We start from the raw sequence: 18,173 nt of genomic DNA, 5'->3' as shown, positions 1-18,173 counted from the left end.
TATAAAGACATCCGCTTGCTATAATGCCAGCAGAGACCATCTATTATATGGTCTCTGATGCCAGTCAGCCATTTCCATGCATAAGTAATGTCCTAAATTCCAGCGTCACGTCATTGATTCTCAGACGTCAATTATAATGTCAATTATGTTTTATTTCGTAAAAGATAGAAGCAAAGTAGTAAAATATATATGTTACAAATAATACAACAGTAACAAGCACCGAATCTAAACAACGTCTAAAGACAGTTGTAGGGTCATTGAAATCCATATGACCAGCATATGAAATACACCGTTCAAACAGAGCAGCAGTACAGTATGTTCCGACTGAACTTGACTCTTCGGAACATACGAATCAGCAACTGTTAACCTGACAACAACGTCAACACATTCTAATTTTCTCATATTCCAAACTCGTTCAAGGTGTTATGCGCCCTCCTTGTACAAATAAATATATTTTAAGGTCCTTAAAACTTCCACGTTCTGCACATTAAACACGTGCTGCACATTATTCAGAAGATGGAGGTAAGGAGTGAAATGCTAATACTATCATGTTACCATAGATACAAGACAACAGAAGATACACGTACTAAACAACGCTGGTGTAAATTCCGGTAAAATAGTAGGAACAGTTATCACAGATCGAGAAAATATATCTCTGAGTATTTGAAATGAAGTAGGAAACGACGTACATCAGCCTGACTAAGATACAAACAGAAAAATCTGAAACACATCTCACACTGCAATAGATTCATTTAACAGGATAAGGCGCCGGCGCCAAATCAAGTTCTTCGAACAACAAAAATTATAGCGATTTCAAAGTTGAGAGTTCTGTGAAAATTGATGATTTTAATTGCCAGAGGTAATCAGACATTGTAAAATGGTGTTCGTAAACCATTCACAAACTCTTCACATTGCAAACATGGTTTGTGGACAAGGGTCCAAGGTTGAGCATACATTATGCATAGACATAGGAATGAATACAAGACTTCAATCAGTGGAGTTTAAACATGGGGTTGTTTGTACAAATCCAGTAGAACACATAACACATGCTCAAATCACTCAATGACCCTATGCATATCATTTCGATTTCAACTCTTGTATGTATTCGCCTAAATATATGTACTGATTTATTTCTAGAGTTTGCCTGTCATATCTATATTAAATCTGGTTCCTGACACGTCATTGTAAGATCTACCATTGACAGGAAACATGTGATACAAGGACTTCTCCATGACATGGACTATCTGTAAATTAAGATGGTTCATTCCGCAAACAGAATGTCCAGTACAGGTTGGTTGGGGATACAATGAGATAGATACTTATATACATGGCTCATGAATGTATATACAGTCATGCAAGTCTTTCCTGGAATACGTCCTTTTTGTTTTGGTAGAGTATTCCTCTTCCCTTATGTCACGGTGACCCAGCATGTGCTTCCAGGTCACCATGACACGTTGATGTCATGAGGTGTCAGCATGTGACACACACTGGATGCTTCTTTCTGTCAAGGAAGAACGCCTTTTTCGGTTTTGGGGGTTTCCGATTTTTTTTAGGATTTTCTCTACACCATTTCCTTTTACTGGTGGCGTCATGGTTGCAAACTGTGGTTGAGAGACGGATCATGAACAGGACAGATCATCAAATGATCTGCGAGTTGTTGTTTCAGCCGATCTCTCTCTTGCTGGAGTCGATGAAGCTCGCCCCGCAGTTTGGTGTTGGTGGACTCCAGTTTCTGAGTTTTCTGTAAACGTTGAAACGAGATATTTAAGAAAGGTTCAAATATATTTTAAACACACATAATAAGGGAGCTATGACCAACAAATGGCAATAATTATATTCACATCTAAAGTGCCTAATGTCTTTTTAAAAGAGATCAGTCCCAATCTGAACACTGTTTATGTTCTTCATGCAAAATATAACTGAACACAAGTGCATATGAACATCACGTTCATATAATCTGTCAGAGTATCACTCATGCTTAAATGTTATAATTCGCTGTCTTCGATACAAACCATGGAAACTGCCACTTTGTTAACTCGAAAAACGTTGTTTCGACAAACGTCTCCTTGACTGGGTAATTTTGTCTCAACTTGACACATTGACTCTTCGCTTCAAAATCCCACTAACCTGCTCTCACATTTACACATCATGAATACATGCAACATAAAATACATGTATACCTTGAGTAGAAACTCTGCCGTGTCTTTCTGCTTCTTTCTGAACCGTTGTGCAGCCATTCTGTTCTGCTCCCTCCGTACGCTGGCTCTTTCTTGCTCCTCCTCTGTCAACTGCAAAAAAGGCAATTGTTGGTCAAAGATCGGTCAGCTTTGTAAAGACACAACCTGCAAAAAAGATAATTGTTTAGAGAGCGGAAACATACATACATACATAGATACATACATACATACATACATACATACATACATACATACATACACACACACACACACACACATACATACATCTATGTGTGTGTGTGTGTTATTTACGTATATATAATTATATAAGACTGAACATTGCGTATATAAATCAGATTATAAAATCCACCCCAGATTAAAACATAGGTTTCTACTGGTACATATTAATTTTTCAAACATGCTACATATCTAAATACACGCAATATTACAGTAAACATAGAAACATACCATATTAAAGAGATCCCAAACATTCTCGTAACTAGGAAATATTGTTACATGTTCAGTTCGTGATTCTGTGTCCCATGAAAAAGAAATGTCCTAGTTATACAAATATTTAGGCAATACCATAATGGTGGGGGGTGGGGGTGGGGGGGGGGTGTTACTGTCAAGCACTGTACAACATACAAGTGGCTGCGAACCAGTCTACGATGTGACAGACAAATGCATTAAAACAATTACGCCTGTATATCTAACAGCTGCGGATGCATGGATACATTTTGAATGATTGGCATAATAATGAAAAATAAAAACAATCACAAACTGTTCATACTGTATTTGGCAACAATATAGTTAACAAAGTACTCACAACTTTTTTCTCAGGCACAGTAAACTCTACTTTTATATCCTCTTTCCCCTCCACGAACCGCCGGGTTAGGATGGCACATTTCAGTTCCTCTTTCACGAGAGGTGTGATGCTCCCAGTCTCAATGGCCGCTAGGGTTGCAGCCACCATCTTCTCATCAGCCACGACTGGGAGACCAGTACCCGGGGTGTAGTTGATATCTTCAGCCATAGATGTCACGGTGGTGGGTATTGGCATTGGAGCCACAGCCATAACAGGTAAGTTGTTCAAGAGCGTTTCTTCCACGCCGTCCTCCATGCCAATAGCCCGCGAGTTTGTCATATCTGAAATGGAGCCACTTGATTTATCCGTAAGGTATCTGTAATCACGTCTTTCTCGGCTGGAATGTTGAACGGACTGTGACGGTTTTAGGACCAACAGTTGTATATATGAAATACGCAGTGTTGACGTTTGTCGATACACGTGGATTTCACATGGTTGTGTCATAACAGTCTATTTATAGCACGCGGTAAAACTTCCCCATCTGCGCATTGGCGGTTTTGGATGGATATGAGCGACAGCTCTATTTTGGTGTGATCAGTTACAACTCAGGCATCGTGGAACACTGACAACTCAGACTGTCCACTGACTGTCATATATCGATATAAGTTTTAGTTGTGTTGGTTGTTAGACCAACATGATCAAGTACCGCCCCTCACCGTCACCCGGATGTAAATCCACAACACTATTCTCGAATGAAGTACACTGTCAACTGATTAGCATCAAATCAATACTGCCCTATTGACCTATTTCATTATTTATTTTAACACTGAAACTTTGATCAAAATAAATGTTTAGTGCTTTATATATGTGTACACTTTCTTACAACTGACATTTGTGCATTCGCTACGACACATTAATACACAATTAGCAATGTACATATCTGTCATAAATTTATTATTTTAAGCTTTATGCCATTTTCCTTAGCAATATATCACATATATCAAACTATTATATCGTTCTTAAACGTTATATTATTTGAAGTTTTTCAATTATTTGAAATCCCTTTGGTTTTTTATTTGTTTTTTTATTTATTTATTTATTTATTTATTTTTCACGATTTTAAATGAGTTTATTTCAATTTTCTTTGCAATGTCACTTTCGAGCCAAAAGTCCAAAGTTCTCCATGCATCTCCCCCGACACTGAGCTATTGCACCACATCGTTGCCTGACTCAGCACTTACCGGCAAGCGTGGTGTTCAGGCGACGCTGGCGAGTTGGCTGATTCATGACAGGCCAGACGTTGTGCTAAGTGCTGAATGAAGCTTATTCCCGCCGCCGCAGTATTTATAGGCCTTACGGTGACGTCACAGGCAAGTGCCCAGACTTGTTCGTCCCGAGCGTGTCTGAACAAGACCAGGAATGCGGAATTCAACGACTACATATCGGCAGCTTACGGAAATACTCGGACATTTCCGCCAATACATCGCTGATTCATTCCATTCATCAGTCTCACCTTGGAACTGAGCTGATGTGAACGCAAAATAACATCGTTTTTTTCCCCGTTAATGAATGATTTACATTATTTGATACTTATTACTCAAACGTAGCAATAATTACAAGATGTGTAAACATATAGCATAAGCAAACTTCACAGGGTCATATTTTCTGATTCCTCACCCATTTTACACAGGTGATATTGAATGAACATTCTAGACTTTGTCCAAACACAAATGTGTCTTCAGTTGTTGTGCATTGTGGATGGCGGGATAAACCCATGACAGAGTAGGTCGTGGGTGGGCGTATTGGAGTACGTGTCTCTCTAACGTACGTCGCGAGGTTAACCGCTGTCGAAATTTAAAGTACGCGAGAGTTTGTGACATGTAACACTTTGGATTTCAACTTTAAACGTCTGTCGAAAATAATAATCACGACCACGTACGTGTGTGCGTGTGTGTGTGTGTTTTCACACATACACAATGTATATAGATCACGATTAATTTCGAAGGTCGATTTAACTTTTGAATTAAAATTTCACGGTCATGTGATTTATATATATACATGTATATTTTGAATGAAAGTTAACATGCCTGTCGAATATAATCACGATGATATATACATGGAGCACATGATTATATTCGACACACTTTTTAACTTTTCACTTAAAATTTCGAAACGTTTCACAATTTCCCGTGTGCTATATATACTTGTATGAATAGTACCGGACACACTTAGCGTCAGATAGTTATTGGGACACTCCAGTATGGCCACGTGAACTGTGACATAGGTTTATAAGTATATTTCCGTGTAAGTCGAAGTATTCATCTGAAGCCCTGACACTTTCTTCATTTTTAGAAGCTAAGGAAATCTAGACTTGCCACATTTTCTAGACTTGCGTGGGCTTTCTTGGATATATATACTCCAGGGTCTGTACGACAGACTAGTATACGGACAACACTCTCCCGGGAGGGAGGGTCGGTGGGGTGGTAGTGGTTAAAGTGTTCGCTCGTCACGCCAAAGACCCAGGTTCTATTCCCCACATGTGTACAGTGTGTGGAGCCCACCTCTTGTGTTCCCCGCTGAGATAGTGCTGCCGGAATATTTGCAATAGTGGCGTAAATCCATAGGCACTCTGTCAGGAGTGTTTATCGCCTTGGCAACCCCCACCTGTGAATTTTCCGTCAGTACGCCTTGAAACGATTGTCTGTCGTGGAAGCTGCTAAGATAATCTTAAAGGCTTCTTACACTCATGCTGCGATAACTCCAATCTCACCTGTCCTCATACAACTTTACATAATAAATGTAAGGTATCATTAATCCATGGTATGTTATTGTATTATCTGTGAGGGAGTGAGCACTCGGCAATATTCCAGCTACATGGCTGGAAATAATCGAGTCTGGACCAGACAATCACATGCTCAACAGCATGAGCATCGATCTGTGACCCCCGATGACACGTGTCAACCAAGACAGCGAGTCTGACCACCCGATCCCAAGCATTGGTTGCTAGAATATCTGAGTGTGTCATAACGCCGCTTTGAACAGTGTTACAGACGAGTTAGCTTAATGTCGGATTGAGTATGGATGGCTACCAGAAATGGACTTCACGCATTGTACCTATGCGGGGAATCGAACCCGGGTTCTCGGCATGACGAGACCACGATCTAGCCATTAGATTACCCCGCCGCCCTCAATATCGGTCAATGAACCATAGTAATTCACTAAACTGAGAAATTCTTACTCAGCAATACATCATGATGCGAACTACGCGGGAAGCACTTCGAGCATTTCATGTATAAACATGTTGTTTAATCCTCGCAAAGACACAAGGGTCTGTGACTAACATGGTTGTGACGCTGAACCGGGATCCAACCCACAAATGAACACGACTTTATTGTGGTGCCGTCACTGGCCCTACGGGTATTCTTATGGGGTCATTTTGTAAACATAGCACTCTCTGCGACTTCTTAAGTAAATCAGGCACGACTATGGCCTGACAATCACCGTTGATCATATCAGCATCTTAATGATGAAACCTATGTCATGTCGACAATATCTTAATCTAATCTATTTTTGCAATATTTTCCATAGTTTCTACATTCGAATTTCGAACTAGTGAGTTATTTTGAGGGTTATTAACTTTCAGGCCTAGATAGCCCAACTGAGCTAGCAAAATCTGGAAACTATTTCGCACATTGCCTGGATCGATCTCTCTCCAGTCTCCTTGATCTTCCTCATAGTCATACTCCTCAAAGTGCACTTCAGTCGAAACTGTAAGCACAGCCTCATATAATGACATCACTTCCGGTTCGGGAAAAAACAGAACCCCAGAAATAGGTTCTCTGGTTGTTTGCTTGTTTGCCTTTTAAAGCAGCACTCAGCAATATTGTAGCTACATGTAAATAATGAGCGTCTGGACCAGACACTCAAGTGATCAACAGCATGAGCATCGATCTGCGCAACTGGAAACAGATGACTTGTCAACCATGTTAGCGAGCCTGACTACCCAATTCCATTAGTCGCCTTTTGCCACAAGCATGGGTTGCTGAAGATCTTTCTAACCGTGATCTTCACCGGTAGGATTCGATTGTACTTTATTAAGTAGGTCCTAACTAAGGACTGCGTCTACTGAACATTTCTGACATTAGCTCTGGTTTACGTTTCCCAGTGACGACAAGACACAGCGATTCGCAAATATTCATTTATTCTCATGCTTATATAAAAATATAATGCCATACTCATCATCAGTGGAAAATACGTACATCTGTACAACAACCGTAAACATCTGACTGCAGCAACCCCAAGCTGCGACAACATTAAACGTATACACATGTATACAGACACGTGCATGTATACACACACAGTCATCCGGGGTATAAAAAGTAACAAACAAAACAATCTGTGTCATAGCATCAAGCAAAATGAAAGTAACAAGTGAAATCTACGTCTATTCCAAACTATGTAACAACAGAGGCCGACAAGTAGCGGCACAAACACATGTATCAAATCATGGTTATTGTTATATATACATACTGGCAGAGATATTTGGCAATGGGCCCTGTTCATGCATTGAATCAACAACAGGATGTAACACAACACTCATGCTTGTGTTCCGCATGCACGCTGACTTCAGTATGCAAAAAACAAAAACATGGAAATAATAAAAATGATTAAGAAACAAGAACATCTTACATTTAATGTTGACAAGTAGAGAACGAAACTCAAATGGAATCTATCAAACGTAAAAAGGTTGGGTTAAGTAGCTCCGTGTGTGACAATGTAGCAGTCAACACATGGCGAAGGACAACAATGGTATTTATTGTATGGTATGAATCGAGATGAACACATTAATTAAAGCTTTGGTATTGCAGAATAACAAATTTTAAAATACAGGAATGGTTTGAGCCTTTGAAAAAAATGGCAGAGTCGCCTGACAAGCGTGAAGCACACCGCAGGTTTCACAATTTCGGACGGGTACACATCACACCACACGGGATGAAACTCAAATGATGCAATGTTATTTGCGAATGGACTGAAATACTTTGGAGAACCTACAAACAATCACACAGCATGGAATACGTATATCATGAATAAAGGAACCGATTTTTATCACTACGAGACCAGAGTTACATATATTTCTGCTTATATTAGAGTGTTGGTCTCAGTGCCATGCAGTGTACTTTGAGTTTGAATTAGAGGGGCGTTTCTAGGTACAGCCCTTGCTTTAAAACTTATCCCCAAGACCTGCCATGTAATAGACAGACGTCACTGTATGCCAGAGTGCAAAAACGTTTAACCTTCCACCCCACCTTATTGTACATGACTTACCGTTCTCTTGTACATAACCTATCGGCCTCTTGTAAATGAAATTTCGGCCTCTCGCACACATCGCACTTACTTGATGATCCAAATTTTCACCTACCTGTTCATAACATATCACCCTCTTGTACATAACACCTCACCCTATTGTACGAAACATCTCACCCTCTTGTACATAACACCACACCCGGCTGTACGTAGCATGTCACTCTCTTGTACATAACATGTCACCGTCTTGTACATACCATCACCCCCTCTTGTACATAACATCGCACCCAAGTGTACACATCATCACCCCCTCTTGTACATAACATCTCACCCTGTTGTACGTAACATCTCACCCTGTTGTACATAACATCTCACCCTGTTGTACATAACATCACACGCCTTTGTACATATCATAACATCCTCTTGTACATAACACCTCACTCTCTTGTACGTAACATTTCACCCTTTTGACATAATGCATGTTATGGAAGGTACAAACTGGACTTCCCTGAGGTGTGATGATGATCTCGGATTGGAAGGAGTCAAATATGACATTGATCTTGATAGTTGATAGTCAAATAGTCAAAAGCTCCAGCTGGACAGCGCAATAAAATGCATGTGAGAAAAAGCCCCCACCCATCCAGTCGAAACTTCGGAATGACAACCCAAAATTAATAATGCACTCGATTAATGCATTAGCCGTACTGAGGGATACATCAGAATAACCTGGATAAACGGGGGCGGTAACAATGGTCATCAGATTAGTGTCCTACTTGATAGTTGTCTAGTTGGGACAACAAGAGGAAAATAGCCTACTCTGATGCTCACCCTCGTTTACCCAGTGTAAACTCTCTGGAAACATGACATAGCCTCGTTTTAGAATGGCACACGTTCGACACTAAAACGAATCTGCATGTGTCGGAAGTGACGTCAACCAAGACGAGACAACGCCGGAAACTGGTCCAGGAATTTTATGACAAAAACTATGATAAACTAGCATGACTGCTACATAGAATATTGAGAACATTCTACAGCAAACCTACATGTTTCATCTCTGTATTGAAATCATTCAATGTTATGTACAGGAAATATTTTGGGATTTATCCTTATAGTCTTAGTAGATTTACAATCGGTAAGGACCGCATCTGTCTCAAAACCTCGCCCAGTGTACTAGTCAGAAGAAGTTACACCCATCCGATGTTTGCATATAACTGTTGTCAATCTGACATGACTGTAGCCAGTTGCAAGACACAACCTTTCAATCGTGTTCTTAATTGTTTTAGTGGTATACAAGAACAAAGAAAAACAACATGTTTTGGGTTTGTCATAATCATCATCAAAAATGCTTTTAAAACATGGTCTACTAGGCCTGCCAAAAGTATTTCTTGTTTGAAGTCAAAGTGAAAATATGAAAAGTTTTGGCGAAATGTGAAGGCTTTAGTTTTAACGGAAAATTCATACATGGAGAAGTCAACATCAAATGTTGTGCTTTTGCATACCCTATGAACCAGTATACGAAACAAGATACAAAATGACCTAGTCTCATAACCTCGATTAAATGGGAATATATTGCAAATGAGAAGACATATACATTGCTGTGATAGGATAAACCGTTCAACTTGAAGCTGATCACACTGCAGGGTGGAAAACGGGTGTGACTGTCAGCTATATTTACTTAGAAAACAAAACTAAAATTAGCAGAAATGATGTGCAACTAAATATGCATGAGATAAAACGAATCTGCTATGAAAACAAATGATACTGACTAGCTTGGTAGGTTAACCCAGAGCGTTTGCTTTGCAGTTGTCTGGATTAACCGGGTCCTCTGTATATGGAACTCTTTGAAAACTAATTAAACTATTATTTTGTGGGAACTATTGCACTTTAGACACATTACTGGATTGTTTTAGGTTCTGTGAATGAAAACAACCGTGTAATAGTATCAATAACGACAGGACCTCACAGTCGTGGGAACCGTGAATAATACCATCCCAGTGAGTGAAGGGTTGCTGTCAGAAAACAGTGCGAGTATTGCGTCATGAGAGCTTTGTGAAAGTAGGCCTGAGCCCCGTTTCACAAAGCTCTTGTAAGCTTAAGATCTCGTAACGTTTCTCGCAGAATTCGTATCCCCTATACTGCAACACAAGAAGTACGGATGCTACGAGAAATGACGAGATCTTACGCTAACGAGAACTTTGTGAAACGGGGCACAGGACAGGTGAGTGAATGTCTTGTTTCACGAGTATAAATGGAATTGTTTTAGCATTAGGGCGAGTCAGTTAAAGATGAAGAAGACAATCAAGGGTGATATCATCATCTGTGCAGCTGACAGGGAGATAACTCAACAATGGAATGGTTGATGCCAAATGTATATTAATGTCGTGAACAAACTGTATTTAAATGATCAGATTATTGTACATAACATCAGGGCTTAAACGGAAATTATCATGACAGTTTCAGCCGATAGTAACTTTGGCAAGCCACACACTGATAAAGGTAATTTTGTTATAAATCTCATAAATTCCTAAGAATTAACGTGATCATCGGATGTGCAGCTGTGGCAAACCACACAATGACAAAGGTGATTTTGCTATAAATCTCACAAATCCATAAGAATTAACGTGATCATCGGATGTGCACGATCATTACTGGATTCTGTTCTTGGGGATACAAAACTGAGGGTTTCTCGATAACAGATCTGATTGGACATGGGTCACAATGAAACAAGGGGAGGTAACTGAGGCATACCACCATGGCAACATGCACAACATACAAGAAACATGAAATTGTGACCCTGTTCAATGTAAACAATAAAACCATACAAGTTAAGTATAATACATGTTCTCAGTGGAGGCTTGGTTCCTTCAAGAAACAGCATGTGGAGGCTTTGCACTAACCTAACCAACGGACAGTGCTGTTAGTACTTCCTAAAGTACAGAAAATGCATGGTCATGGTGGATAGGTGAAGCACCATTGGTGTACAGTCTTCCATTATTGTCAGTTATCTGACAATGCGTCGTGACCTCATTTTAAGTGTATGGCACCTACACTGCTAATTTGTGCTAAATGTCATACCCCCAAAAATGAATTACCCGTAGTTTTTTTTTACATTGATCTGATCGAGCACACACACAGAAGCGCTAGAAGCCATGGCTGTTATCAGCTTGACCAATTTTGAGAACATTTCTCTGTGATGCACGTACACATCTGACTCAGCCAAGCGAGGCTAAAATTAAAATCACTTTCAAACTTGTAAAACTAAAACCAATTACAACTAGTGACAAAGATGCAAGATTTTGTTCTCACATGCTGTTCCCTGATTGGCTATTGTTGGTAACCATGACAATTCTGCTACTTGTACATTGTTTGCTCTACACTTACTACAAGTTCCCAATACCCTTGATCAGTTCTGTACATGGCCTTGATAGGCCCGAGTGGGCGGAGCCCAAGCCTCGGCAAGCGTTTGCACTGTCAGTGTGACACTTTCTTCCATGACATCGGGTCTCAGCGAGAAACACCAGGCAGGATGGGCCCGGAGGGAGTCCGGATCTGTGAGAGGGCAAACAGAAGTTGGTCCTTTTCCACAGTCAGGGAATCAAATTCCGCCTGCAGCTTGGCATTAGCTTTTTCCAGCCTCTCAACCTCCTGCAAATACAGGAAAACAATTTAACACGCAATTATGCATAAAAAGAATATTTTCTTAAAAGGTATCCCAGGTGCAAAGATCGATTACAAAAACTTAATTATCAAGTCCCTTGTCTACAATACGTTGTTATCATGTTTGTTAAAGTTCATTCAGCTCTAACTTATCGTGATATGACTGGTTATTTTCCATGAGAACTGTAATTTGACGTAACAGTGCGATTCATTACCATTTCAACGTTCTTATATTCCTCCTTCCGCTTCCGCCGGAAGCGCTGGGCCGCGAGGCGGTTTCGTTCCTTCCGGTGTTGTGCTCTCTCTTCTTCCTCTGGCGTGAGCTGAATCAGTAAAAGTTCACCAGCCACTTTACAACTACCAGTCATATGTGTAAGAATATATTAGATACAAAGGAACCTGTCACATCTTCCGTCACAAGGGTCAAAATACAACTTCTTGCAATGCAGGCACACTTCAACTACCAGTTGTGTCATAAGTGACAAAATACAACCAAGTGTTGCATACAAATGTCAGTGTGTGAAGATACGCACAACAGATTCAATTCGAACTCCAGTCACCTGTAAAGTCAGATACAGTTCACACATAAAGTCACATACATCAAGCACAATACATTTGCCAGTCGCATACATCAAGCACAATACATCTACCAGTCACATACATCAAGCACAATACATCTGCCAGTCACATACATCAAGCACAATACATCTGCCAGTCACATACATAAAAAAAAGCATAACTGAACGTTACATTGTCACATCTATAAACTCGTGGATCATATGATGCTATTTTAAAACTCAGATTCGCAACAAAAACTTCACTTGTGAAGTTTTGGGGTCATCAAAACGCTTCTTGTGGAAGCGTAAACTAAACCACCCTCCTAACGCACGCTCATTTTTTCATATGGGGGAAAAGATAAGAATACTGACTAAAAGTATGACTGCACAATATTGGAGTGATGATGATATTTCACTTGTGCTCCTTACCAACTTAGAATGGGTCTCGTTTTGTCAAAACAATATATCTTCAAAGACTAAGAGAAAGTCACTCAAATTCGTACAGCGAATTTGACTCGTGCCTTACTCAGGCCGAGGGTCCTTCGAACAGGAGCCAAGCAAAAGCTCATTACACGAGGAAACAGAGCGACCGACAGCGGGCCATGTGACCTGCAGACAGGGTTCAAGGCGTGGCCTAGTGACCCATCGGACCAATGCCTGCAGGGGGCACGAGATGTGGGCGATGTCCATCACAATCATAACAAAAGAAAACAGGGCTCGTATAATGATTACACCTTCTAACGAACTTCAGTGTCTCCTTCATATATGTTCCTTCATATTCAATAATAATACATATATGTATGTGGCACTTACACTTTCATTTACTTTGGATCACAAAAAAATTATTTCGTGTAATTCTTCATAAATTATACGAGTGCTACTGTAATCTTTATGTACAATAACATGAATATATTTTCAATGGAAGAAATCCATATATGTCTACAAGAACATTCGTGTCGTGCAATAAAATCCTGATTCGTTTAATTTGGCATAAAATATATCATTTTTACAGATCACGTGACACTTCATCATGCACGTAAAATAGACATATGGTCTCTGCGCATACAGTCCAAGTTTGATTTATAAAGAAATGAACGTACATCATTAACACGAATAATGCATGCAAGTACTTCAAGTATTTCAGCATTTTGTAACCAGGAATACGTATATGGCATCCTGAATTCTTTTTCTGACCGAGTCTTTCCAATCTGTCCACCCTAGTGTCCGCCGCCGCCATATTGGCGAATCCTCACAGATACAAGAGGGTTTAACTCTTACATGCTCATAAATATCGCAGTCTTTACTGCATTATGGTGTTTCTCAAACTTTTAACTTTCGTACCAAATGACATGCTCACTGCGAAATCAAACTTCATCCGACTCTGGTTTCGCTCTTTAACGAAACGGAGACATGCACGGTGAACACAGGAAATTACATATCTGTACAGAAGCACTCCTCAACTTAAATATGTAAAACAAATGTCTTACCTCGTGGTGTTTTTGAGTTTTCTTGTGCATTTTATGAGTGGACTATTAGTACCAATACTTCAACAACAACAACCAATACTTCTGCATGTTCAACAGTAGCTATCTCAACCATGGAAACGGCGCTATCATTTGAGATATAGATCTGCTCAGTTCAAATAAAAAACTTGTTAATGAAACGCCTGAAGTTCTAAGAGTTCTTAATGATGAAAAATGTTTGTGTTTGTTTTTTGTTGTTGTTGGTTTTTTTGTTGTTTTTTTTAAAAAAGGCATTTTCCATCGAGGTCAAACTGAAAATTATTACATATAGCGCCTATGTTTTTTTTAATGTTATACACAGACTTAGATACAAATACACATTATATTTATACGGCAGCACTGCAGTACAGCATGCATACATATCCTTAGTTGCTGAGAGTTTATTTACCTTACACTTTGGAAAATGTATTTAGTTTGTTGATGCAAACGTATTCAATACAATATCAATATTTTATGCATTTACTCGATAATTTTACAATCGGTTTGAAACACATCCTCAAAAATATCAATGCTGATTAATGTACAGATGAAACGCAATTAGATTTCGATGCGCTTGATTAGAGGGCGTATTTTTTCAGTTATTATGCATTCAGTAAGTGTCAACGGCTTTACATACAAAAAATATGTTTGCACATATACATAAAATATGTTACACATCGCACATGTGCAATGATTGGTCACAGTGCGATATTAATTTCTTTTACGAGTGCAATGAAGATTCCACGGTTCTTGGAGTGTGTGAATGAAAGAATGGTTTACTCTCATGAAAATCACAGTAATGACATTGAGAAAAATATTTATTATTATCATTATTTGACACAATGAATATAATCTTTCTTTAACAAATGTGAGGCATGACTGTACAGCTGTGACGAATTTGACAGCCTTACATTGCATCCTGGACGAGTTACTTTAATGTAAATCCTACATATGCATGAATCTTACATGTGTTTGAATTATGCTACAATAAGTCGTGACCGTTAACCAATAAGCAAAAACGGGCAAATGATAAAGTTAGACATTACAGTAAAACAATGAGTTAGATTTAAGTGTCTTTATTATCCATGTCTTAACTGCTACATACCGACACTTACATACATAAAGACATATGTTGTTAAAGCAGTAAATGAAAAAAACAAAACAGGAAACACATACAGACAATTACTTATTCAAAGAGTGATCACAAAAATCCTGTAAATAGTTTACTAACTTTATGCATTCTGTGATGTATGCATGAATCCTTTTGCACGTATACAAAAGATCAGGCACCATTTTAATTGCAAGCAATTATCATGATGCAGTATTCCATATTTAAAAAAACTATCAAAAAAACCCAAAACAATAGTGGATATAAACTAGTTTGTGTATATTGCATATCCACAACGTATTAAGTCAAATGTGACATCAAGAATTAGGCTACAAAAAATAGGAATTGTACACTAATTCATTCCGGAAAGTCTGAAAGTAATGTCATGAATAGTAATGTCATGAATAGTAATGTCATGAATATTTATGTCATGTCCCCACTACCCAGGAGCCTGTTCATACCACGTGACATCTTCAAACACACAAAAATGTTGAAAAAGTGTAGAAAAAAACTCACCGAATATGACTTTGGTTTTTTAAACTCCACATTATATTCCTCTTGTCCAAGACTATGGCGTCGCGCTTGTATCTTACATTTCAACTCCTCTTTGATGAGTGGCGTGAGACGCCCAGTTTCCAGAACCTGTAATGTGGCTCTGGCCAGTTTGACGTCGATGTCGCATGGTAATGGTGGTGCGGAAGCCTCTCCCAAGTGGGATACCATCTCCGAGCCCTCAAAGTCCACACAGGCGTCCTCAGCTTTCAGTAAACGGAATCCTTGTTGCATGATACTGTGGCAAATAAAAGTAATTTTTGAACATTTTGGGATATATATGTGGGCGATTTTGTTTTAAAAACCCGGTTAAAAGATATGAAAATTCTTTCGTTATTTTTTGCATGATTTTTCAAAGCAGATTAAAAAAAATTAAATCCGCTTTGGTTACAAAAATGTGTTTTCTTGAATGACGTTAAGTCGTTATCTGTCGTGACAATTTACAAATTTTAATGTCCCAGGAAAAAGTGCAAGGTCAACAAGTTGTCATAAATTTATAAATAGACTATCATCACTGACAGCCTACAGGCGTGAAAAGTTGATAATTTTGAATTAGTTTAACACGATGCTAAAAGTTACAGAAGAACATAGACAATTACAAAACAACGTCGACCTGTGAACAGCAATACGGTGTTAGCTCTAATTATTCAGTTATAAATAAACCCGCGCGGACAAACGGCGTGGATGGATCAAACATGGCGACTTCACCAACATTTCCACGTTTTTTTAATTCGTGTCTAAGTTGGCAACACGTGGGTGGATCATCACTAGACACTTTATGACCAGACTCAGTTTAATTTAAAACTGAATGCAGCAACCTCTGGATTTAGCCCGTGTTGTTTTAAAAGCACGTGGCATTAATCGATAAGTCATATTTATATATAGACTTCATATATTCCATGTGTCACTTAAAGACACTGAAATCAGCACTAGTTTGATGTCACGTGACAATGTGCTGTCAGTCATGATGCATATAAGTCATATATACACCGACATCCATTGACACGAGATTTAAATCCCCTCAGCAATCACATGTTCGCCGAGACGTTGTTGACAAACAAACGTCAGGAAAGCTGTCAAGTAATTCAATCAAGCTACATTTGCACAATTAACGACTGAGATTAATATCATAAACATGGATTAGTGTTAACTTTACCTGTTTAATGCATATATGGATAAAAACAATCGAACGGTGATTTTCACTCCTTTCTTCAGCGGCGACACAACTTCAAATGCCGACACACTGTATTGCTGTGCTTTGTACGGGGCAGGGCATGTTCAGGCTTGTCTCGGTAGTTCGCGTACTGAGCGCGAAGGGAGATAATCACTACCGCGATTTTGTCGCAGTCATCAAGATTTGTTACTAAATTTAGAACATTTGGGGAATTCCCCCGAACCAAAATGGTTGCTCGGTCACGGCCAAAGTTTCAATTTTGCTTAATCACGACTTCCGGTATACACTAATTTTGATTTGACAACGCTGTTTTACTTTGAAATTATAACTGGATATGGATGTGAGCATTCAGTTTAAATAATACTTGATGGGAAAAGTTTTTACTAGAAGATAGGTCATGACCTGACCGCTTTCGTCGACACGTGACACAGTTAAGGAAAACGTAGGAACAACGTTTTGAAGTCTCGTCAAACCTCGTTCACAGAGTGCGTTATCCCCCGAGGCAAGAGTGATGTAAAAACCTCCAGCGTGGAGGTTGCAATACGCATGTCCAAGACTGTAGCCAGGGAAGCCGACTACCGGGCGTTCGTCTGTGATGGACGAACTGATTACACTCGTCCAGGACACATTGGTCCTTTAGCTTGTTCTTAAAATATTGTCTGTATTGCACACAGGAAATTTAAAACACGCGGAAGACGTAACTCGAGGTTCTGGAATGTATTTTAAAAAATCGTATGAAAGACGTTTTGACGTGATTAAATTAGGGGTTATTAACAGAGGGTTGTTTTGTTTTTCAATATACAGTTTTTAAGCAGATGTACTTTCTGTAATGCGAATATGTAGAAGTATCATATCTTATAGTCAACTGTAATTTTATTGCTATATCTGTAGATGTGGTCAAGTTAATCAGTGTTAACATAGACCTAATCATATTATTTATTTTATATATATATGAATACGAAGTGTCATTCGATAAGTCAATTTGCGTTCATTTTTCTCCATACCAGTACTGAGGTCAGACACAGGCCTGTTGATAATCTCCTCGGCTCGGGTGATGCGGAGATGAAAACGTCGATGTGTGCGACGTGAATGAATACAACAATGATAATATCTGTTCATCACATTTGTGTATAGTTGTTTAACTTTTCGCATTTCCCATACATGGTATACATATTGTCAGAGAGTAGGCTACCGTGGCAGGTATGTGCGGCTTAGTGACAGAGGGATGTGGCATAATGTAACAGGGTGCCATAATGACAGCGTGTGTGACATTGTGACGGTTTGTGACATATAGTGACAGTGGGATGTAACATTGTGATGACATCGTGGCATACAGT

The 18,173-nt window shown here is 39.2% G+C and overlaps 3 protein-coding genes across 3 annotated transcripts in view; 1 reads left to right on the top strand and 2 right to left on the bottom strand.

The window, feature by feature from the left end:
• Positions 1–18,173, top strand: part of LOC137294724 (atlastin-2-like) — a 214,813-nt gene that overhangs the window by 148,553 nt on the left and 48,087 nt on the right. The gene's annotated exons all lie outside the window — the stretch shown is intronic.
• LOC137293881 (cyclic AMP-dependent transcription factor ATF-3-like) lies at positions 135–4,300 on the bottom strand. Its single transcript, XM_067824662.1, has 4 exons — positions 4,224–4,300; positions 3,004–3,323; positions 2,181–2,288; positions 135–1,741 (listed from the first exon to the last, which is right to left on the bottom strand). Exons 1-4 carry the CDS (start codon positions 4,267–4,269, stop codon positions 1,589–1,591), a joined length of 627 nt encoding a protein of 208 aa, XP_067680763.1. The 5' UTR covers positions 4,270–4,300; the 3' UTR covers positions 135–1,588.
• Positions 7,167–16,859, bottom strand: LOC137294726 (cyclic AMP-dependent transcription factor ATF-3-like). Its single transcript, XM_067825813.1, has 4 exons — positions 16,819–16,859; positions 15,627–15,900; positions 12,159–12,266; positions 7,167–11,931 (listed from the first exon to the last, which is right to left on the bottom strand). The coding sequence occupies exons 2-4, from the start codon at positions 15,894–15,896 to the stop codon at positions 11,791–11,793; spliced, it is 519 nt and encodes a 172-aa protein (XP_067681914.1). The 5' UTR covers positions 15,897–15,900; positions 16,819–16,859; the 3' UTR covers positions 7,167–11,790.

This window comes from Haliotis asinina, chromosome 8 (assembly GCF_037392515.1).
Source record: "Haliotis asinina isolate JCU_RB_2024 chromosome 8, JCU_Hal_asi_v2, whole genome shotgun sequence".
NCBI classification, from domain to species: domain Eukaryota; kingdom Metazoa; phylum Mollusca; class Gastropoda; order Lepetellida; family Haliotidae; genus Haliotis; species Haliotis asinina.
Note: the sequence above shows the minus strand (reverse complement) of the source record. Positions and strands in the feature narration are given on the sequence as shown.

Bases quoted from the DNA above. Each gene is read 5' to 3' on its own strand.
- LOC137293881 (XM_067824662.1), bottom strand. From the start codon at position 4,269: ATGAATCAGCCAACTCGCCAGCGTCGCCTGAACACCACGCTTGCCG. The intron at 3,324-4,223 runs GTAAGTGCTGAG...GCTCCATTTCAG, and splicing joins CCTGAACACCACGCTTGCCG to ATATGACAAACTCGCGGGCT. The intron at 1,742-2,180 runs GTATACATGTAT...CAACGTTTACAG, and splicing joins CGGCAGAGTTTCTACTCAAG to AAAACTCAGAAACTGGAGTC.
- LOC137294726 (XM_067825813.1), bottom strand. From the start codon at position 15,896: ATGCAACAAGGATTCCGTTTACTGAAAGCTGAGGACGCCTGTGTGGAC. The intron at 12,267-15,626 runs GTGAGTTTTTTT...TTACTGATTCAG, and splicing joins AAAAACCAAAGTCATATTCG to CTCACGCCAGAGGAAGAAGA. The intron at 11,932-12,158 runs GTAATGAATCGC...CTGTATTTGCAG, and splicing joins AATATAAGAACGTTGAAATG to GAGGTTGAGAGGCTGGAAAA.